Source organism: Engraulis encrasicolus, chromosome 9, assembly GCF_034702125.1.
Source record: "Engraulis encrasicolus isolate BLACKSEA-1 chromosome 9, IST_EnEncr_1.0, whole genome shotgun sequence".
Classification (NCBI taxonomy): domain Eukaryota; kingdom Metazoa; phylum Chordata; class Actinopteri; order Clupeiformes; family Engraulidae; genus Engraulis; species Engraulis encrasicolus.
The window spans coordinates 35,426,839-35,449,348 of NC_085865.1; the positions used below are offsets into that span (position 1 = coordinate 35,426,839).

Sequence of the window (22,510 nt, forward strand, 5' to 3'; positions counted from 1 at the left end):
GGGAAGGGGTCGGCAAAGGACTCCGGCTGGGAATCGAAACCGGGTCATGGCAGGCGAGTGCCCTAGCGGTTGGCCACGGCAGGGCCGATAAATATCGATTTCTAACCTTATTGCTTCGAAAAGCCACAATGAAAATGTTGTGCATTATGTGCCAAGCCGAAAACATGGCATACTGAAATGGATGAAAACATTGTATCAAAACGAGTTATTATTTCTGCCATCTAGGTAGATAGATTGATTTACTTTATTGATCATGATGGGAAATAGAAGATTGAATATGTTAGTGGTAATACACTCTCCATGGGTTCATTTTTTATAAAGACCACTATGAACACAACATGACACAATTCAAAAACAAAACTGCTTGTGGTAAGTCCACATGACTAGATGAAAACAGGGATGAAAGCTCAAGCCAGATGGCTTCACTTTCTGCAATCTGTTACTGTGTTGGCTCACATTGTACTAGCCGTGCACTGCTTCACAGACATCATCCAAGCCACCTTGCCAAGGAGCCTACCTTGCCTGTTTTGGCCAGAACATGTTTGCTACCCCGTAGACAGAAGAGGGGCGACTACCGTTCTTCATCGCTACAAATAGACGCCTCAGTCCAATGACTGTATATTACAATGGAGACGAAGATTCCATCTTATTTAATAAATATATGGATTTCAATAGCCATTGACACCTTCCAGGGGGCTGCTTGAATGCATACGTAGGCACTCACACACACCCTCTTAATCATCTTCCAGTCAAGTGAGGGCTCCTTGACGACGACGTCCATGGTGGTGAGCCGCGTGCAGAGAAATATCTCTATTTTCTATAACATCTCTATTTTTATCTATCTTATACTTTTTAACCTCCTGGTCCTGTGTCTGTATGTCGGCTGCTTTTTGCACAATCTGTATGTACGTTAGTGCTGCAACAAATTAATTTCCCCACTGTGGGATAATAAAGGGCATACTTACTTACTTACTTACACCCACAGACGCGCATACATGCACGCACGCACGCACACAGACACACGCACGCAGGCACTCTCTGTCACCAGTTGAGCGAGGCACGCAAGCTCTCTCTCACCTTCCAGTCGAGCGAGGGCTCCTTGACGAACACATCCATGGTGTTGAGCAGCAGGTCTGGCTGCTGGCGGAAGGCTCTGAGCGCATGCACCATGACACTGCGGATCAGGCCAGACTCCTGCAGCGGACGCATCAGCTGCACAAACTGCCGAGTCAGCCGGAACGGCATCAGCTCCGGCACAGGCAGGAACTGGACACAGGGGGAGGTGGAGAGAGGAGGTGGAGGTGAAGAGAGAGGAGGTGGAGGTGGAGGTGGAGAGAGAGGAGGTGGGGTGGAGATGGAGCAGGTGGAGGTGGAGAGAGAGGAGGGGGAGTGGAGAGAGAAGAGGTGGAGGTGGAGAGAGAGGAGGGGGAGATGGAGAGAGAGGAGGTGGAGGTGGAGAGAGAGGAGGGGGAGGTGGAGAGAGAGGAGGTAGAGGTGAGGTGGGAGAGACAAATAACACAAGTAACATCAGAGTGTATAATTGTATGCCATCCTCCAGCAACACCGTTTGCCTAAAGCTGTTAACATCTACCAAAATGCACCAGCACCGACAGGACCTGGTTATTGGTGGAAAAGGAGAGAGCAGGTGGTGGATTGGACAGGGAGAGGCAAGGGACACAAGTGACATCAGACATGTGTGTTGATATGGTTTCATCATTTACAAAGTCTTAATCAGCATCAGCTACCTGTAGGGCACGCATGGTCAAGCCAATCGAGTTTGGAAGCGTGCACTGAATCTTAGTTCAAATGATACCTAACCTGTACACCGACTACTATGTGTTGGGATAAAGGACAGGGTAAGACCACTATATGGTGAGGTACAGGACAGGCCAGGGTAAGACCACCATGTGTTGGGATCATGGCCATAGCCAGGAGTTTCAAATAAGGGAGGTCCATGGTGCGCGCACTCCCCTTTTTCCTGTATGAAAAGTGCAATTTTCCCAGTCGTAATGAATACTTAGAATTTGATGGTGGTGCAAAGTATTCATGTAAAAGGTAACATTATGAATGGGCAACATCAATTCTGGAAATAAACTACCAAAAAGATTACACAGTGCACCTTCAAAGGAACATGCCATTTTTGTAATTTATTTTGAAAATGTATGGAAAATATAGACTTCCGTCATTTTGAACAGGCATACTTAGAAATATACGGCGATGACGAATAGAAACGATAACACTTGTGATGGGCAGCATAAATTCTGGATATGAAGTAATAAAACTAACTCTACCTTTAAGCAATATTGATATTGATCAATTGGCATATATATTCTGTCAGTATATGACATGGCCTGTATGCTGCAGGATGCCCGAAGAAATAGATTTTCTACTGATGACCAGTTAATTCTGCAACTACTCTTTGTTGACGCTATTGCCGAGTGAGGGACACACACGAGTCATACATATGCTGTTGGAAAGGGCAGAAAGAGACCTTTCCAATGGTGCCACTCACTCACCTATACACAAATGCTATGTAAATAAAAACGTCAATTGAAACGTGTATGCAAAAATGAGATTAAAAAAATATTCTTTTCTCTAAAAATTAGGGAGGTCCAGACCTCCCTTACCTCATATGTGGCTAGTACGGCCATGTGTTGGGATAAAGGACAGGGTAAGACCACCATGTACAAAAGGAAAAGGTTGACTAAGCGCTCTTGTTCTCCAACTTTGGAAACTCCAAACTGTAGGTGCTCTTGAAGTAAGAAGACTAAAGTCCTTTCATTTAGAGCGTGTTGGCACTAGGGCCGACTTCAGGCAACTCCACATAGTCAGGCAGATTAGAGTCCAGATGTTCACAAAATATTTCAGTTGGTCATACAAGCACCAAATTTGGTACAAATGATGTCTAGGGTGTATTATTTAAGAAAAGTACGTTATCCAGCTTCAAATCCAAGATGGCCGCCAGTTTTCAACATGGCCGCCAAATTGAATGTAATAGAAGTGTCTTTCAAGGTAGAATTTCGTAGAATAGACATGTGTCAATTACCACAGCTTCAAAGTTTATATGTAATGTGTAGAAATACCCAATGGTGTCAACTGTATTCCAATATGGCTGACAGTGTTCAAGATGGCGGATATTGAGTCATTCAAAAATGATGTTTTTTTTCGAATGTTTTCTGGCCATAGACATTCTTCTAGATCATAAAAGTGTTTTTTTTCCAAAGGATGTACTATTAATGAAAATTATGTTATGGCTTCAAATCCAAGATGGCTGCCAGTTTTTTAAGAAGGCCACCAAATTAAATAAATCAAGACAATGAAAGTATTTCCAAGGTAGAATTTCAATTAATAGAAAAATGTTCATGTCCAAAGTTTCAAATTATGCTGTGTCAAAATATTCAATGGTACAATCTGTATTCCAATATGGCTGCTTGCCTTCAAGATAGCAGATCTTACATCAAATCCCCAAACCGTAGAGCGAATTTCACAGAAATTTTGCTCTGTAGGTAACGGCCCGTGATATGATTTAAAATGAGTACAATTTGGGCAATTTGTGTTTTTTTTGGCCTCAGATATTCTGTATCAATAAACATCCAAAGTCACACACTAAACCAGTAAATTAAGTGAGTAATCTAAACTATGTGTATTTTGCAATATTTTATATGAGTGATGTCGTAGCACGACCAGGGCACACTGGTGACATTACTGCTGTAAGATTCAGCATGGGATTCAGTGTAGTGTACTAGCTGTAGTTGAAAACTTCACTAAACATTGTTGTGTATTTACTGTAGATGATGGTATACTCAAGTTTCCCAAATGCTATCTAACAAGCCCTTGTACAGACATTGACTTGAAGGTTAGTTAGTGGTAGGACTGTAGTTACTGTACTGTAGAATTAAACAACACTGGATGAACGATGGGGCTAGATGTAGGGCATTACATTCTTGAATCTAGTTGTATCCCATATTTCAATGTGCGTTGATGTTTTTTACGGTAAGGCAGTGAAAGGATAGCCACTCGGCCTTAAACCGTATTATACACAATGTTAGGCAACAATCCATTGAGTTTTGCTGGTACTGACTGGAGAATGTGTTGCCTCTGTGAGATTGACACGAAAGAGGAGTTGAAGGAGGAGTCTCCACATTTAGCCATTTATCAAGCTCATGACCAGGCCAATGCGGTGGTCAAAGGCGATGCCATTGGAGTGACTGAGGATGCATCTGCTCTCAGGCAGTGGATGGTGTCTGGACCAGAAGTAAGCCAGTTAGTCAGCCAGCACACAAGTTTGCATGTCAAGACAAAGTGGCACAAGAAGAGACCAGGCATCATGAGCAGACTAGTCCGTCACAGAAATTATTCATTGGAAAGATTCAGAAGTTGTTCGTCGTGATGAAGGATCTAGGCAATCCTTTTCTTTTCAGGAGGAGTCGAATGATCTGCTTACACTGGACAAAAACACCATAGCAGATCCCAGTGCTGCAGAGCTTGTAAAATTTCACTTAGAGAAAGGCAAAGTTGCCTTCAGAGATTTTTTTCAATGGTCTTGGTGATGAGGCTTCCTTCCACAAGCCCATCAAAAAGAACAGAACAGATTTATTTCGCCAAGATGTGGCTGTAGCATCGAGTGAAGCAAAGAAAGAAGTACTAAAATATTTTCTCACTACTCTTTATATCATGTCAGTCAAGGGAGTGTGACCTCCTTGAGTTTTTTTTAACATGAGAATCAGTCCTTTCCTGCTGCACTGAGTGAAACAGGCAAACTCCACTCTGGACAGAAGTCTCAACTCACCAACATTCTAGAAGCTACAGATTCTCCACCTGAGAGACAACCAGAATGTGAAGCCATTATCATTGATGGTTCTGCCCTTGTGCATTCAATGGCCCCAAAGACATCATAGACCTTTCAAGAGCATGCTTTGCAAGATGTAGTTCCTAAGATTCTGACATACTCATCAAAGTTAACCTGGTTCTCACGCGATGATCTGGAACATTGTCAATAGCTTAGCTCTGGAAAGGCCTGGGTGTGTTCAAAACAGCTCGAACTTGATTGGAGAATTCACATGGCTTTTTTGAATCATGGACTACTTCAACCACTGACTTGTATATACCCAGCCCTGCGATCCCACCCTGCGATTCTGATTGGACAGGCTGTGAAATATCTGATTCCGTTAGGGCTCGTCTAAGATTTCCAGACCCTCGTGCGAGCTCATGAAGTTTAACGAAGATGCACGAAGCACGAACGGCCTGCGTGAGAGCCAGGCTACATCAAATTATGAGCGAACAGACATCGTTTTTGATGTGGTACTGGACCTCAAGCCTGAAGGCTGAGACAAGGTCAAAGATAGGTAAGGCAGATAGACGAAGAGTGACTGACAAAACCAAGCTACCTTCAAACTGGAAAAGCTTTCTGCAATTCAGTGAAAACAAAACAGAGCTGTTTGAGTTTTGGCTGACAAGATTTTGACCCTGTGTCACCACAATATCGTGGTTGTGACAAAAGGAGAGCAGGCCCTTTCAAACAAACACATCAGCACTGAAGGCTTGTGTCCATGCATCCATGAAGAAGCTAACACATGGATCTTTACACATGCTCTCCATGCAGCCAAGCAACAGATAAAGTCTTTGTTGATTATGGCATGTGACACAGATATTGTTGTTGTTGCCATCAGTGTGTTTACGATTCTTCAGGATGCAGGCCTGGAAATGGTTTGGGTAGAATTTGGCCGGGGTCAATCCCTTAGGTGGTTGCCAATTCATGATATGGTGCAAAATCTTGATTTCACTGGTTTCATTGGTTGTGATGTTGTGTCAGCTTTTCGCGGGAAAGGCAAGAAAACGACATGGCAAGCATGGGAGGTGTGCCCTGAAGTGAGTCCGGTTTTCAATAGCTCAGTCAGTACCAACCTACCATACTGAAGCAGACCTCAATATCCTTGAGAGGTTTGTTGTCATCATGTATGACAAGCACAGCGCTACAGCCAAGGTTGATGAGGCAAAACTGAAATTATTTGCTCGGAAGCAAAGGTCTTATGATTCTATTCCACCAACAAGTGCATCTCTGGTACAGCATGTAAAACGGTCTGCATTCCAAGCCGCCTCCATATGGGGCCAGGCAACTATATGCAAAATGCAGACTGAGGACCCTGCCAACTGGGGATAGCATAAAGATGGTGATGTCTGGAGAGTGTTCTGATCAACTGTTCCACCCATCGCTCAGGCCTGTCAGCAGCTGACAAAATGTGGCTGCAAGACAGAATGCAGAGGATTGTGCAAATATTTTCGCTTCAGCCTGAAGTCCACCCAGTTATGCACTTGCAGATGTGAGAACTAAAAAGTAACAAAAGCACTAAAAAAGTTGTCAGTCAACAACAAACCGTTTACTGACTCAAACATTTCCTTTTTTCACGTGACCCAGAACATCTTTTGGCAACACCCGAGATGAAGAGAACAACTTTTTCCTCCCCATGTTCACTATATTGTAGTTATAGTAAGAAGTAGAATGCCAATGAAATTTCAGATTCTCTGCAATACAGTAGCAATGTTGTAGAGAATTTTTTAAAGGGACAGTCCACCCTTTTTTGATTTTCACATATTTACAGTATTTCCCAGCATTATTCATGAATGTGCATATCATTTTCGTCTATGTGTTTCCATTGCCTAGTTTAACTGTATAGCCAAATTAAGCGTAGCAATGCAAGTCTATGGGGGCAAACAAAACATCATCAAATGTACTTATAAAGTATTTTAAAATTCATGTAAAATTCACCAGAGTGCAAAACAGCTATTTAATCCTGTCCTGTGATCACTTGGGGCTTGATGCTAATGCTCCCATTTATTTCCAATGATTAAGCTAAGCAATGCTAACAATTCTGATACCAATACTCTAAGTATGGAAACACTGAGAAGAAAACAATATGCACATTCATGAATAATGCTTGGAAATACTGCAAATATGTGAAAGGGTGGACTGTTCCTTTAAACTAACAGTGAAGCATTGTCTTGTAGTAATGGAATGCACTACATTTCCATTCATAATACTTGATAATCTTACTTTTTGAATGCAGAATTGGACTGCCCATGTCCCAAAACATCTAATTTGTTGACTCTTTTGTCACAATATAGCCCAAACAATGATTGAGAATACGTCAAATGGCAGCCATCTTGGAAAATCTTGTTTTTTTACTTGGATAACGTACTTTTCTGTTAAAGTAGGTTCCAGAGCACTAGTGTGCCAAATATGGTGCTTGTATGACCAACTGAAATATTCTCTCACTAATCTGCCTAACTAACAGGTCGACAAGGATTGTCCTTAGTAGGCCTATTAAAAACTCTTTATTAATCCAGGGGCATAATGCACCTACCGCAGTATGCCCCCATAATGCCCCTGGATTAATAAAGGGTTTTAAATAGGCCTACTAAGGACAATCCTTTTTGACCTGTGGAGTTGCCTGAAGTCGGCCCTAGTGCCAACACGCTCTAAGACTACTATGTGTTGGGGTAAAGGACAGGGTAAGACCACCATGTGGTCAGGTACAGGACAGGGAAAAGGAGAGCTCTCCCATGTGAGGCCCACCTGTGTGGCGGAGCCGAAGGCGTGTCCGAAGTCGATGCCGATCATGCCGCCGGTCTCGGTGTTGATCATGAAGTTGGAGAGGTGGCGATCTCCGATACCCAGGAGCCAGTGGCTCACGCACAGCAGCGCGTGGGAGCCGGCGAAGTGGGAGCGCAGCGTCAGGAAGGCCTCGGGGGTGGTACTCATACGCACAAACGCACGTCTGCAAAGACAAACAAACACCAAGAGTCATTGGCAGGGGGCCGTTGTGGCGTAATACGCTAAGCCCCCCTCACAACCGAACCCCCCGGGTTCAAGTTCTGCCTGGGTCCTTTGCCAGCCCTGCCCCATCTCTCTCTCCCACTCCCTTCCTCTCATACTCTCGAATGTCCCATCAGGAATAAAAACAAAAACAGCCCTTTACATAGAGGGGGAATAGACATTACAGAGATTATAGGTGCATCAATTGAGCTCATGTAGTTAATGGTCATACTATGGACCAGGGGCGCCTGCAGACTTGACCAGTAAGGTACGCACCAACCCCCCCCCCCCCCCCCTCCCACCAACAGCTGACGGAGAAAGGACAGCGGACAGCGGACCATGACACCGGAGGAGAAAAAAAAACATAAGATTGGAGTATAGTCAGTATGTCTGGGGTGGTTTTCTTAATCAATCGTCAGTTTTTCTTATTGCTTTAGACTAGGAAACAAGGTAACTTGTTGACGTTGACAAGGTGTAGGCCCATACGGTTTTGAAAACCGTTTGGCTATTTTGGCTATATTGGCGTTTCACTTATTTAGGTGCAGCCATGCATACGCTTGGTATTACTATTAAAAAAAAAAAACCTGCGACATTGAACTGCAGCGACTTCCCCGACTATGCTACTACTTAAGGCTTGCATGCACTTGTGTTCTCTCTCGTGCATGGGGATGAAACAAGTAGGCTATGGCAGACGGCATATCATTAGATACAACTTTTCAAGCGTTATACTTTTCGACCCGGTAGAAAGTTGGCGCAGAGGTGTCTGCTGCAGCATGAATGAAGTTCACGTCACAAACATGGCTGAGCTGTGACCATAAAAAGCCCGGGCACGTTGTGCAAGAAAAGGCAGAAAGCGACTACATCAGCCCATTAACCCACCGGGGAATGCACTGGATGTTAGTCCAGGCTGATCAGAAATGCGCAATAGAGACAGAGCACGAACCACCGACAAACACAAACACAAACACAAACACACAACAGTAACCAAAATACTTTAGGAAATATGACACCAGAAGCAAAGTACCCTATAATATTTGCCGCGGCGGGCTCAGTGATGAATGAAACAGCTTAGCCTACCTGCATTGCTACCATCCAATGCCTTCTTGTTAGCCCACATGACAACTGTTTTTTTGGCTACGATTGAAACTTGTCACTTTCAAGACATTAACTTCGATCATTTGATTTTTCTGCCATCAGCGACGCCACGACATATGTGTTATTCCAAGTGAGAAATGGAGAGCTGTCTTTGCTAACTATAACTACTAGACTTAAATTTGCAGGCTATGTCTGACTGGAGGTAGCCGCTCAAGTTAGAATTCCGCTGATGGAACTAGAACTTGTTACTGTGTCTTGTTTTCAGGAGCGCGCGAGTTTTACGCACAGAAGCAAAAAGCAGGCTATCTGCCATTGTAAATTAATGGTGCCCAACCATAGTCTCTGCTCTTTAATTTGTTTCATGCTGCTTCTTCTCATATAATATGTTGCATTGTCACAACATTCATAGAAGACACAATAGGCGTAATATATATATATATATATATATATTTTAAACTTCCTCCACTGGTGAAGGTACGCACAGTGCGTACGGCCGTACGGCTCCAGGCGCCCTTGCTATGGACAATCGTACACCTGCATGGTAAAATCAGAGATATGCAATTAAGAGTTAGGCTAATTCCATTGATCGTTGTGTTCCATTTTTACACAAAGATGGCGTCTCATGGAGCCTTTGACATACAGATCACCATTGACATAGTTCCAAAATACTAGCTCCAGGATGTGAGCATCGAACACGGAAAGTGCAGTAAAGGTAAATGTAAAGCATTTAAATGTATTTTTTTTGACATCATCTTTGCTTGTTGTGTAGAAGTTCTGTGTTAATTCCACGAAGCGGCTTTCTTCTCGCTGGAGATTATTTGAATCTACGTGAATCACGTCACCAACCAACTTCCTCTACCACGGTTGTCACAACTCTGAATTCCATCCAACGATCATTATTATTCCAAAGAGATTTTTATTTCTATCGTCATTCAAGTCAAAGAGGTCCGTAGAGACACATTAGGAGTAGGTGAGCTCAATCAAGTGAGCATAGGGTTCAATTTTTTTATGACACCAGCACAGCCAAATTAGTTTCAAAACTCAGTAATCACGGCAATGATGTGTCTGGTAGACTCCCTAAATGACAATAACAAACCTCAATAGATCCTCAGGGACCATCTGTTCAATCTTCCGGAAGTTGTTAATGGTGTCAGTGCGATTCGCCTTCCTGTAAAACACATCAGCAAAGCATCATTTTATTTCCACCATTAACTCTCATTGTTGGACATGATACAAACTCAAGCCTACAAAGATCCTTAGAGGCACATGTAGATTGACTCTCTGTGTGAATTGCATTCCCGTTAAAAAGCATCAATCACTGTACTTGTATCATTAGGATTTTTAGGGAGTGCAGAAAAGTGGTACATGCTCAAGAGAGCTAAGAGTCTTCGAGCTTCATAAAGCAGCCAGAAGATTGCTTACTTGTATGACTCCGCATACTGACGAATACCAGTGTCTTTTCCAATTTTAAAAAGCCAGCTGCCATACGCTTCATTTGGTCTACAACAGAGAAGAAAAAAATACAATACATTACATTAATACATTTAAAACATTAATAAATGCCTATGTGTAGTATATTAATACATTCATGAATAAGCTTAATACATTACATTACTGCAGTGATTACATTACATGAATACATTAATACAAAGCAGTAATGTGGAGAGAGGGAGAGAGGAAGACAGATGAGACAGAGAGAGAAAGGAGGAAAGAAGAATGAGTAGCCATACGCTAAAATAGTCCTCTGCTCCTGCTCTGTTCTTCTGCTGGCCAGGAAGTCCTTCAGGGTGCAGGTGTTTTCCATCCACTCAATCAGACCAATCCTACAGAGAAGCCAATAGCAACGGCAGCAAAACATTAATAAATGTAGCTTATGACAAAATGTGAGAATGACCGGTGCTGTGTGTCTGTAAATTAGTGAAATTGATCGCAATGTGCAGATTACCGTACGGCGGACGGTATGTAAGCGTGTTGTTGTTGTTGATGAAACGTGTTATTTAGTGATATGTTGGATCTGTGCAATCGATAACATGTATTATGTGTATGCTGCTTGACACCTTAATTTCCTAAATGAATTAAGATTAATTCATTCCTAAATCACCTAAATTAATAAATCAATTATGTACGTGGCGTTCCGTACCAGCTGGTGATGGGCACCACCTGGTAGGTGTGGATGTGTAATACCGGTGTTGTGTGTGTGATATCTGTAATGTGTGTAATACATGCATTATGTGCTGTGTAATGTGTGTAATACGTGCATTACGTGCGTGGTGTTACATACCTGCTGGTGATGGGCACCACCTGGTAGGTGCGCAGCTGCATGTTCCTCTGGGAGCAGGCGGTGTCGTGGTGCAGCAGGATGTTCATGACCCCGAACAGCTGCTCGATGCGCTGGTCCTGACGCAGGTCCTCACCCCCCTTCACCAGGAACGGGTACTCCTTCTCATCATCGCCGCGGATCACCAGACGCTTAGGACGCCGGATAGAGGTCATGACCTTGACCTGTTATAGCAGAGGTCATAAAAGGAATGTCACATAATATAGGAATAATATATAATATAATACAATATAATTTAGGAATATCACATAATATAGTAAAATACTTTAAATGTCAGTACATAAAAATCTGATCTGAATTGAATTGTGAATTGACAACCATCTTAAAAATTCATCAAAAAAAATATCAAACTGAGAATATTTGCATTTAAGAAAACACTGCAGGGCATTTGTGACCTACCCTCTCATCAAATCCTGTAATCTTGGCATGATATTCAGGCAAAGGCTTGGATCTGCCATCATACTGACCTGCAATAGCACAGTAGAGCAGGAAGAAAATCAGTCAGACCGAACGACAGCAAGGTGGGAGAGAAAAAACAACTAATCATTGTAATTTAACTCAACAGGAGGGGGTTTGGTCCAGTATTGCAAAGAGCTTGTTTGTGTGTTGGCTTGCAGTGTTTTGAGGTTGCCTTTAGAGGGCACCAAATGCACACACACACGCACATACGCGCGCACACACACCCCTAGCATTGCCCAGGGGGCCAGGTTGCCATCTACCGTATGATTGCTCTGGTTATCCTCCCGCGAGTCTCACCAGGTATCTCCAGCTCGCTCCTCAGGGTGTCGGGCCTGAAGTTGCTGAGCCATGGCGAGTACTCCTTCAGGTTGCCCGGCTCCTTCTGGAAGCCCCGCATGGAGCCCGCCAGCTCGTCTACCTGCCGCAGGTACAGCTTGTCTTTACGCTTCTCAAACAGCTTGGAGCAGCCCGCACCCAGCGCCTTCTCCACCTCCTTGGAGAATTTCTGAGTAAAGAATTGAGTTGTTAATTATCTCTCATTGTAATGATTAGGCTAATTATTAATTATATTGAACTTACTAGGCATTACACAGGTGTAATTTTAACAAATAATGCAGTATCATTGTCATTGTTACACAAACGAGATACTGACAATATTCACTACATCTTTTCAGTAATCAGTCTCATAATAATAAGCCCAATAGAAATAACTGAGAAAAACCAAGCAGATCAAGCAGACTGTAATTCCCAACCTGCGTGAACTTCTTGCGGAAAGCGCCGAAGCGCGTGGCCCTGGAGTCGCAGAGGGAGGAGAACATGGTGTCGTACAGGGCCCTCATCTTCTTCTTGTCCAGGCTGGGTTTCTCAAGCTGGTTCTTCACCTCATCCCACCAGTCCTAACGCATCACAGGAGGGGATTGCGGTCAGAACAAAAAAACATTTGTACAAACACAAAGATATTATCTGATCTGATGTACCGTATTAACTATTCGATACGCCCTAAAGAAGGCTATATGGCCCGTAAAACATAGACATTGTAGCCAAATAAAAAGTATGAAAATTGCAACCTTAAGTGTCTTTCCTCTACCCTGTACATTATCTGATACTGTTGGGGGATCTTGGTTGGATTCACGATGTTTGGACTTTAGAATGTCTTTGTAATGTAATGTAATTACTAAATATACTGTAATTACATAGAATGCATTTGAATATGTTTGACTTGCGTACCTTGAAGAGCATCTCAGGGTTGGTCAGCTGCTGCAAGGCATCAACGAAATCCTGAATGACTCCTCCCTTATCAAGCAGTGGCTTTAGCCTGCACACAAACAGAAGCCAGAGGATGATTATTCATTTATAAAGCACCTGCATGAGCCAAGGTCTTCCATTAAAAGTCTTAAGACTCATCCATGCAGGTCATGGAAGTAAAAATAAGCAAAGCTGTAAGCAGTTTGTTGGTTGGTTCTGGCCTGATAACAAGGAACTAAGAACTTTCTCTCTGGATCACTGCTATCTGATTCACTGCAATTTAGCTCTTTCACCATCCTTTCCGTTCTTAGTATTCAGCAGGATAGTATGGCCACAAACCTGTCCACAAACTCCTTGTTCTTGTGTCCCTCGGCGGTCTCCTCGAAGCTGTAGTTCTCGCTGCTGATCATGTATGGGTAGACCAGCGCCTGGGGGTAGCTCTCTGCTATCTCCCAGATCACCTGCTGCACCGCCACCGCCTCCCGCTTGTCCAGCAGGGCCATCATCTGACTGATCCAGCCAATCAGCTGCCAGCACGGCACGGTGACCACCTATCAGGGAGCAGAGTTGACTCAAGACCCGCCCCGTGATGCTGTTTGTAAGAGTGTTTGTGAGAACTGAGTTTATAAAGTGTAAAGGAAATATGGAAATTCCATACAACGCAAGTCAGCAACTGCTAATAATAAATACATGGTTAAGACTTCCATCTTCACATTCAACCTGAAGTCCTACATGTTCACCGTCACCAAGTTTATGTAGCCCTTTGATACAAATCGGCAGTGAGGCCATTCACTGTTCGAATGGCGTGACAAAAAGGTTATAACAGATGCTCTGCATAAAAGGGTTAAGGATTTCAACAACCCATGTATACGAGCAAACATTTGGCTAAATCTTAGGCCATGATGTGTGCTCTCTCTCCCTCACACACACACCCTCTACCTCTTTGGCCATGATGCTGAGTGTCTCTGCAGGGTAGAGCTCCACCAGCTGCAGTAGTCGTGGGAACTGGAGTCGGGCCTCCTCAGAGTTGAGCCTCAGGGCCTTCAGCATGGACTGCACCACACACACCGCCAACCCCTGCTGCTCAGCAAACCCACTCACTAACACACACGCACACGCACGCACGCCATGTAAATGATACATGTTGACTTAAGCACATATCAATGCTGCTAATGTTACTAATGACAGCTATTGAAAAAGGTGTGTTAAAATGATACTATTACTTATTTATTGTGTGTGTGTGTGTACTTAGGTGACTGAATACCGATTGTTGACATTTAGAAGCAGGGCTCTAAATTAACACCAGTCAACTGGCCAAATGCTGGTAAAATTTCAGTTGGGCTGGTAGAAAAGACCAACTTACTAGCCACTTTGAATCATTAGTCAATGTGTATTTGTCAAGGGAGATTAGCATCTACTAGCCATTTTGACTGGTGATGAAAAAAATAATTTATGGCCCTGTTTAGCAGTATTAATATTTTGGTGATGAACCTGATCCTTCTCTCTGTTCTTCCTCCCTGAGGATCTTGTCACAGAAGTTGGCGAGGGTGATGTGTGCCTCTATGATGCCCGAGGAGTCCCAGTGCTGCTCCGAGAAGGACTGCACTTCCTCATCTGCCCTCCGGGTGGCACTGCGGAGCAGCTCCAGGGCTCGCAACTGCAGCTTCTCCACAACCTCCACCTGGATGTGTGCACAGGCAGTCACGCATGCAGGCAGGCAGGCAGGCAGGCAGGCAGACATACAGACAGACACACACACAGATTTAAATGGACAAAGCCAAAAGAATAAACACACACTACGAGATCTTGCACAGGTGAGGCATAAATGCAATTTGAGTTGAGTGCAGTGTACACTTGTGTGCTGTAGAGTGCTGTGTGAATGGGAGTTGGAGTTTTCCAGTTGGGATTTCACCTTACTTCACTTCACTTCACTTGACTTCACTTATTCATCATTAACACAGAGAATACAGGAAAAAAGATAGTGATCTGTGTACGATAGTTTATATGGAGAAAGAGACGCAGAATGGCGATGCAGATGAAGATAGACACACACACAAACACAAGTATACTGGGACTCAATTCGCACCTGAGTGCTGTTGGGTGATGCCTCAGCGTACTGCAGCAGCCTGTCAGCCTTGTCTTGGCCAATGGCCTCCAGTGCTGAGGGGTTTTGGCCAATAGCGTTGGCCAGTAGGCTGAAGGAGGTGCCCATCAGGATGCGCTGGCTGCGGTAGACCCGCCCCCGGCCCGAGCGCTCGCTGTGCTTCTCTGTGTCCTCTGGAACGAGAGATTGCAATTCAAACGGCCACATCACATTTAAATTAAATTAAAAAGGTGCTTTGCCCAAGATTTCCCTTTCCTTCTTTATACTTATTTTGACATTTTGTCACGACATAACTAATAATTGAAAAAAAAAAAAAACATGCATATTTAAACCAATAAGAATACTTTAACTGATGATGGTGCTAAATTTTCATGAAAAAGTACCATGTTGTGACCCAGCAGCGCAAAATTTGATAAACAACCAAGGACCAAATACAAAAAGCTGCAATAGGATCATGAGGAGGCAAAATAAAACAAAAAACCCACATTAGTACATTTTTCTAAACCAGTATGTTTTTTAAGACAGGAAACGAGCAGATCTGACAAAGGGGGCAAATACGACCAACTGACCAAGCAGTGGTATGGTCTTGAGGAGGCTGCCGATCTGCTCGCTGGGCCCCAGAGAGGCGCTGCGTCTGTGGCTGAAGCGGCTGAAGCTGTGCACCCAGCGCAGCAGGCGCTCCTCCTGGCTCTTAGCATCACGATGAAGCTCCTTCAGAAGTTTGGTGGACACCGGGAAACAGTTCTAGAGAGGGCAGGAGATGCAGACAAAGTATCAAAGCATGGAAAGAAAAAAACAGGGCTTAACAGGGTTTAGTCATGCACATTCCAGTAATTCTGCTTATTGGCAATGAGGAAGCAGTTTGAGACAGAATGGAAACAGACAGACAGCATATCATTGGCATTGCTCATTCTTGAAGTTCTGCTTAGTGGGCACAGCGATGCAATTTTGGAGAACGTCAGCGCAACAAAGCATATAAGAATAGTAGAATGTGTATGTTATTGAAAAACACAGGCAAGCAGTTCTCGAAAGCATGGAGGACAGGGAGCATGTCAGAATAATAATGACAGATCTTGGAAAAGAAAACACTGAAAACGCAATATGAAGAAAAATGTATTTTCATATTCATATATTTTCAATTGTCATTTTCTCTGAAACACAAGACCGGAACGCATACCTGTTTCCATGCGCTGTCAGCCATCCTGAGCTTCATGTTGAACTTGCAGTCCTTGACGAGGGCCTCCAGGTCCTCCGGCTGGTCCAGCTCTGTAGCGTCTCCATCCACCTCCATACTGTCATCAGCACCAGACACCTGCAGCTTCTGGAGGATCTTATCCAGGAAGAAACACCTGTCCAGACACAGGGAGCGTGTTCCAATGTCCGTTCTCTGCACTGTGTACTGTGGTAGAGTACACTTTCCACCCTCAGAGTGTGGGCTAGAATCGAGAGCTGAATGTAGTTCCAATGTTCACACTGCCTGCTGCACTTACCGGAAATTACGTTTGCCATGTGAAACGAAAACCCACAGAAACCGCGAAAAATAAAATAATTCTGTTTCACCAAAATGGATGCCACTGTCTTAATACTCATTGTTTTCATTAACAATTTCTTTTGAACTCGTTGTTGCCACCGCCGCCGTCGTCAACGGGTCTTTCTTGTTGCCACCAACCCACTGGTGTGTATACCTATACGAAGGTTATTGCATAATATTACATTACATTATATTGCATTTGGCAGACGCTTTATAACCAAAGCGACTTTCAAAAGAGGACATATTCAAGCCAACATCACAAGCAAATACAATGTGCACAGGAGATATACAGAACAACAAGTGCAGTTGCAGAGGGGTTGGTTTCTTTTTTTATTTTATTTTTTTATTTTTTTATTAAAGAGTAAATAACGAGTACACACACACAAACTAAACTAAACTAAACATCATGTCAGGAGTCTGCCCTGGGGCAAGGCCAGTTCAAGCATTAGTCTAGTAGATTCTCTCGAAAGAGGAAGGTCTTCAGTTGTTTCTTGAAGGCTGCAAGAGATGTGCTTAGTCTTGCTGCCTCTGGGAGACCGTTCCACCACTTGGGTACCACAACGGAGAACAATCTTGACTGGGAGTACCTAGAGCGACTGGATGGCAGAGCCAGACGGCTTGTGCTGGATGAGCGCAGTTCTCTTCCAGTAACATAGGGCGTTAGTAGGTCCTTCAGATAAGCTGGGGCCGTTCCTGTGATGGTTTTGTAGGCAAGGGTCAATGCCTTGTGCTTGATCCGGGCGGCGATCGGTAACCAGTGCAACTCAATAAATAGAGGAGTAACATGGGTCCTTTTGGGTTGATTGAATATGCCGCCGCATTCTGGATCATCTGCAGAGGTTTTAGTGCACAAGCAGGTAGGCCTGTGATGAGTGAGTTGCAGTAGTCAACGCGGGACAGGACAGTGGCCTGCACCAGTCGTTGTGTAGAATATTGTGTCAGCACAGGTCTGATATTCCGTACGTTGGAGATCTGGAATCGACAGGTCCGGGCGACTGAGTCGATGTAGTTGGAGCATGACAGCTCATCATCAATCATGACGCCAAGGTTTTTGGCGACTTTGTTTGGGGTCACGATGGTGGAGCCTATCTTGAGGTTGATGTTGTGACTGAGCGACTCTTTAGCTGGGATCACCAGGAGCTCTGTCTTGGCCAGGTTCAGCTGTAGGTGGTGGTCCTTCATCCATGTTGACAAATCGGTGAGGCAGGCAGAGATGCGTTCCGAAACCGTGGTGTCATCTGGACGGAACGACAGGTACATCTGGGTGTCATCAGCATAGCAGTGGTAGGAGAACCCATGTGTTTGAATGACACGTCCCAGGGAGGAGGTGTATATTGCAAACAGAAGGGGTCCCAGCACTGATCCTTGGGGTACGCCTGTGGAGAGGGTGTGAGTCGTGGACAGTTTCCCTTGCCATGACACACTGAAGGTGCGTCCAGAGAGGTAGGAGTTGAACCATGAGTGGACAACGCCTGTGATTCCCATGGCTGTGAGTATCCTCAGGAGGATCTTGTGGTTGACTGTGTCAAAGGCTGCAGACAAGTCTAGTAGGATGAGGACCGAGGATAGTCCTTCCGTTCTTGCAGTCCTTAGAGCTTCAGTCACTGAGAGTAACGCAGTTTCAGTTGAATGTCCGCTTCTGAAACCAGATTGTTTTGGGTCCAGTAATCCGTTCTGGTTTAGGAAGTTGGTGATCTGCTTTGCAACTGCCCTTTCTAGCGTCTTGGATAGGAAGGGAAGCAGTGAGACAGGTCTGTAGTTTTCGACATGAGTAGGGTTCAGTGTAGGCTTCTTCAGTAGTGGTGTCACCCTTGCTTGTTTGAAGGCGGAGGGGACAGTGCCGGAGGAGAGTGAGGAGTTCTTGATGGATGTGATTGCTGGGACCACTGTTTGGGCAATGTCTTGCAGAAGGTTCGTGGGCACTGGGTCCAGTAGGCAGGTAGTGGGACGGCTTCTTGTGATGAGTTTGGAAACGTCTTCTTCAGAGAGCAGAGTGAATTCTTTAAGTGTTGCAGGAGTCGGCGTGTTTCCCACGGGGGTGTCTTCTGGGCGGGATGTCGGCTCACAGAATTGCTTGCTAATATTTGCCGTCTTCTCCGTGAAGAAGGTGGCAAAGTTGTCTGGTTTCAGGTCTGAGGGCGCAGGAGGGGGGGGAGGGTTGAGCAGTGACTTGAATGTAGAAAACAACTTACGTGGGTCTGTAGTGTTGCTGATCTTGTCGTTGTAGTAGGTCGTTTTGGCAGCTGTTACAGAGGCGGAGAAGGAGGCTAGTAGAGATTTAAGTTTTTCGAGGTCAGATGGGTTGCGGGTTTTGCGCCATTTCCTTTCCGCTGCTCTGAGGGTGGTACGTAGAGCCCGGATGGTCTCTGTCAGCCATGGTCGCGGTTGTGAAGGTCTTGCAGGTTTAGTGACTAGTGGGCACAGGTTGTCGAGGCAAGAGGTCAGTGTGGAGCTGAGCGAATCCGTAGCAGTGTCAACATCGAGTGAGGAGAGAACGCTTGCTGAGGGCAAGGCATCTGCCACCACTGATGCGAAGGTAGTGCGTGACAGGTTGCGTAGATTCCGCCTATATGTGACCAAGGGAGGGGGGGTGTGTGTAGGGTTGGGTAGGGAGGTGGTGAAATGGAGGAGAAAATGGTCTGAAACATGCATTGGTGTTACCTTGATGTTGTCCGCTTGGCAGTCCTTAGTCATGATCAGGTCGAGCTGGTTACCACTCTTGTGTGTCGGGGGGCAGCTGGCTAGTTGAATGTCAAATGAGTTCATCAGGGCCTTGAAGTCTGTGGCGTATGGCTTATCTAGGTGTATGTTGAAGTCGCCGAGGACAAGTAGGGGGCCGCCTAGGTCCGTGATGGAGGAGATCAGCGTATCCAATTCGTCAATAAAGTCGCCCAGTGTTCCTGGAGGACGGTAGATCACAAGTACAGACACCTTGATTGGGGCTGTGACTTTGATGGCATGGTATTCCAGGCAGCTGTAGTTGTTGGAAGGCAGCAGGGGGGCATAGCTCCAATGCTTGTTGATAAGGATCCCTGTTCCACCTCCTCTTTTCTTTAGCCGACTGGTGTGTGAAAATGAGTAGTTAGCTGAGAGTGCTACTGGAGTGGCTTCAACCAGGTTTCTGTTAGTGCCAACAGGTCAACAGAGAGACTACTAGCGTAAGCAGAGATGAAGTCTGCTTTGTTGACAGCTGACTGGCAGTTCCAGAGACCAACAGTGAAGGAGGTGATTGAAGTTGTGTTTGGTTGTAGTGGCTGAAGGTTGGCCAGGTTTCTGCGTTGGTTGGAGGGTTTGAAAGGCCTGCGCCTTCTGCAGATTACTGGGATTTTCTGGAAACACATTGTCAATGTAGGTCAGTAGTGAGATACAAAATGTGCCTTACGTGTCCTTGCTTCGGTGGAGTTGCACAGGTAGAGTTGCCTGTCTTGTCACTCGTCGGTCTGGTAGTTGCACAGGTGGAGTTGCCTGTTTTGTCACTCGTCGGTCTGGTAGTTCATAATAGTGAATATGAAATAACAGCCGGGGGCTTTTATTTGTCTGAATTGTGTGTGCAACCATGCATGTATTACGAGGCGATTATTTTGGGCGATTAATTCCTTGTTCACAAAAAAAAAACTTCTCCCAAATACAAAAAAACTCAAAACAAGTATTACAATGGGACTCTCCAGTAACGAAATGAGACAGCCAAGGGGAATAGGGAGAGAGAGAAAGGGATAGATAAACCGACAGATAAACAGAAAGATAGAAAGATAGATAGATAGATAGATAGATAGATAGATAGATAGATAGATAGATAGATAGATAGATAGATTCCGTAGATAGATAGATAGATAGATAGATAGATAGATAGATAGATAGATAGATAGATAGATAGATTCCGTAGATAGATAGATTCCGTAGATAGATAGATTGATAGATAGACAGACATGACCGATATATTGACCGACGTATTGATACACTAACCGAGAAGTTATGATGTCGTCCCAGACGTTCATGGGGTCCATTTTGGCATCAGGGTAGCGTGCAGTCCAGTGTCTGACGAGATTCTTCAATGACGACACAGACACTAAACGAAAATACCCAGCAACATCAACATACTCTTAACATTACAATTACATTTTTGACTGATAGGAAGACAAATCAATTTTCATAGAAAGGGAAGATATAACATTTTAAAGACATAAAATCTAATCATAGAACCCCTATAACAAATGTATAACCCCCTATAACCCCAGAATGGTGTAACTTACAAAACACATTTCAGACAGAAAATCATGACTATACAACTGTCCCCATTAATTACCTACTACATGTTACGTGAACGTTAACATATTTTTCCCTCCACCATCATCACCCCCATAAGCAGGCAGATGCCTCTCCCCTCGGGTCTTATACCGTTTCCAGTGATGAAGTGCAGGAAGTCCTGGATCTCGGTGAGGGCCTGGACAGACTGCAGCACGGTCAGGCGGCTCTGGTTGAGCAGCGGGTCGATGCTGGAGTAGTTCTGATAAGGGACACCACAGCAGACATTCATCACCATCAACCATCATCATTACCACCATCATCCTCATCCTCATCATCATCATCATCAGCAGCAGCAGCAGAGTCAGAGATGAGAAATGGACAGATGAGACCGATACAGTAGACCATGGTGAAGAAGACAATCTCGTGCAGCGAGCTAGGTAGTAGTGATATGATTGGAGAATTACTTGATATCTGAAAAATCACAATTCTGGAATGATTCAGAATTTGTTTGGAAAAATGCAAGATAAAGAAGATTGAACCCAATGGGGTTAGGAATGGCATGGTGATGCTGTCCCATTTTTGGAAATAAGCTTATTTTACACCTCTCCTTGAGTTAAATGATTGAGTTTTACCTTTCTCCTGTACTTTCAACCATTCTCTGAGTACGGCAGTGCAAATTTTACCTCCATGCTAGCAGTTAACATTGAGTCCTATGAGACCAGCTGGCGGCTAACTGGTCTCATAGGACTCAATGTTAACTGCTAGCTTAGAGGTAAAATTTGCACTGCCATACTCAGAAAACTCAAGGAGAGGTGTAAAATAAGCTTATTTCCAAAAATGGGACAGTATCACTTTAAGTTCATACTGTGTGAGTCAAGGCAGGTTAGCAAATACTTTTGGTAATATAGTGTGGTTAAGACTTCAGTAGCTGTAGTATGAAGACATACTTTCTTGGTCATGGTACTTACCTGAATGAAGACTTGCATTTGGGAGCTGGTTTTGTACTTGGAGTACAGACTACCTATAGTTCAGACATCGATACTTGACTAGACTTACCTGCATAAAGACTTGCATCTGAGAGTTGGTATAGTACTTGGAGTATAAACAGACCACAATTGGCTATGGTAGGCTACTTGCCTGCATGAAGACTTGCATCTGGGAGTTGGCGTAGTACTTGGCGCGATCATAGTCCTCCTGCAGCACATAGAGCAGGCTAAGCTCCTGGCTGTAGTGTGTCTCCATGACAACCTTATGCTTCTCGTCCTTCATGGCGGCGTCCACGAAGCTGAGCAGTGATTGGTCTCGATCGCCCAGCTGCAGCTGCTTCAGCATACTGCGCATCATGTAGGGCAGGTAGTTCTCCTGGAGTGGAGAGGAGATACAAGGTTCCAGAGGTTAGTAAATGCTTACGTTGGGGACACATGCAGGCGAAACGAGCGAAGTGAAGAGAGGCGAAAGTCAGTGTTCCATTCTGACAGCTCAACGATCATAAGGCCATCATCAGGTCATCATCATCATCATCAACCATCATCAGGCGAAATCAAATCGACTGAAACATTTATTTTGTTGATTTGATTGGCTGCTGCAGGCAAAATTCGCTCCGCATTTGCATAATATTAAACTTGGCCTAATATTTTAGTTCAGTTCCGCCCCTGTTCGCTTGCTGCACTTCGCTTCCCT

The 22,510-nt window shown here is 44.4% G+C and overlaps 1 protein-coding gene across 1 annotated transcript in view; it reads right to left on the reverse strand.

Annotated features, from left to right (window-relative positions):
• Positions 1–22,510, reverse strand: part of prkdc (protein kinase, DNA-activated, catalytic subunit) — a 102,411-nt gene that overhangs the window by 2,046 nt on the left and 77,855 nt on the right. Inside the window, exons 66-84 of the mRNA XM_063207035.1 lie at positions 21,968–22,192; positions 20,981–21,089; positions 20,549–20,651; positions 16,232–16,403; positions 15,624–15,798; positions 15,037–15,227; positions 14,442–14,631; positions 13,890–14,050; positions 13,290–13,501; positions 12,933–13,020; positions 12,458–12,601; positions 12,003–12,210; positions 11,646–11,713; positions 11,190–11,410; positions 10,639–10,731; positions 10,331–10,408; positions 10,005–10,076; positions 7,574–7,775; positions 1,078–1,266 (exon numbers count right to left, since the gene is read on the reverse strand). Of these exons, the coding sequence (XP_063063105.1) occupies positions 1,078–1,266; positions 7,574–7,775; positions 10,005–10,076; positions 10,331–10,408; positions 10,639–10,731; positions 11,190–11,410; positions 11,646–11,713; positions 12,003–12,210; positions 12,458–12,601; positions 12,933–13,020; positions 13,290–13,501; positions 13,890–14,050; positions 14,442–14,631; positions 15,037–15,227; positions 15,624–15,798; positions 16,232–16,403; positions 20,549–20,651; positions 20,981–21,089; positions 21,968–22,192 (2,901 nt within the window). The remainder of the gene's footprint in view (positions 1–1,077; positions 1,267–7,573; positions 7,776–10,004; positions 10,077–10,330; positions 10,409–10,638; positions 10,732–11,189; positions 11,411–11,645; positions 11,714–12,002; positions 12,211–12,457; positions 12,602–12,932; positions 13,021–13,289; positions 13,502–13,889; positions 14,051–14,441; positions 14,632–15,036; positions 15,228–15,623; positions 15,799–16,231; positions 16,404–20,548; positions 20,652–20,980; positions 21,090–21,967; positions 22,193–22,510) is intronic.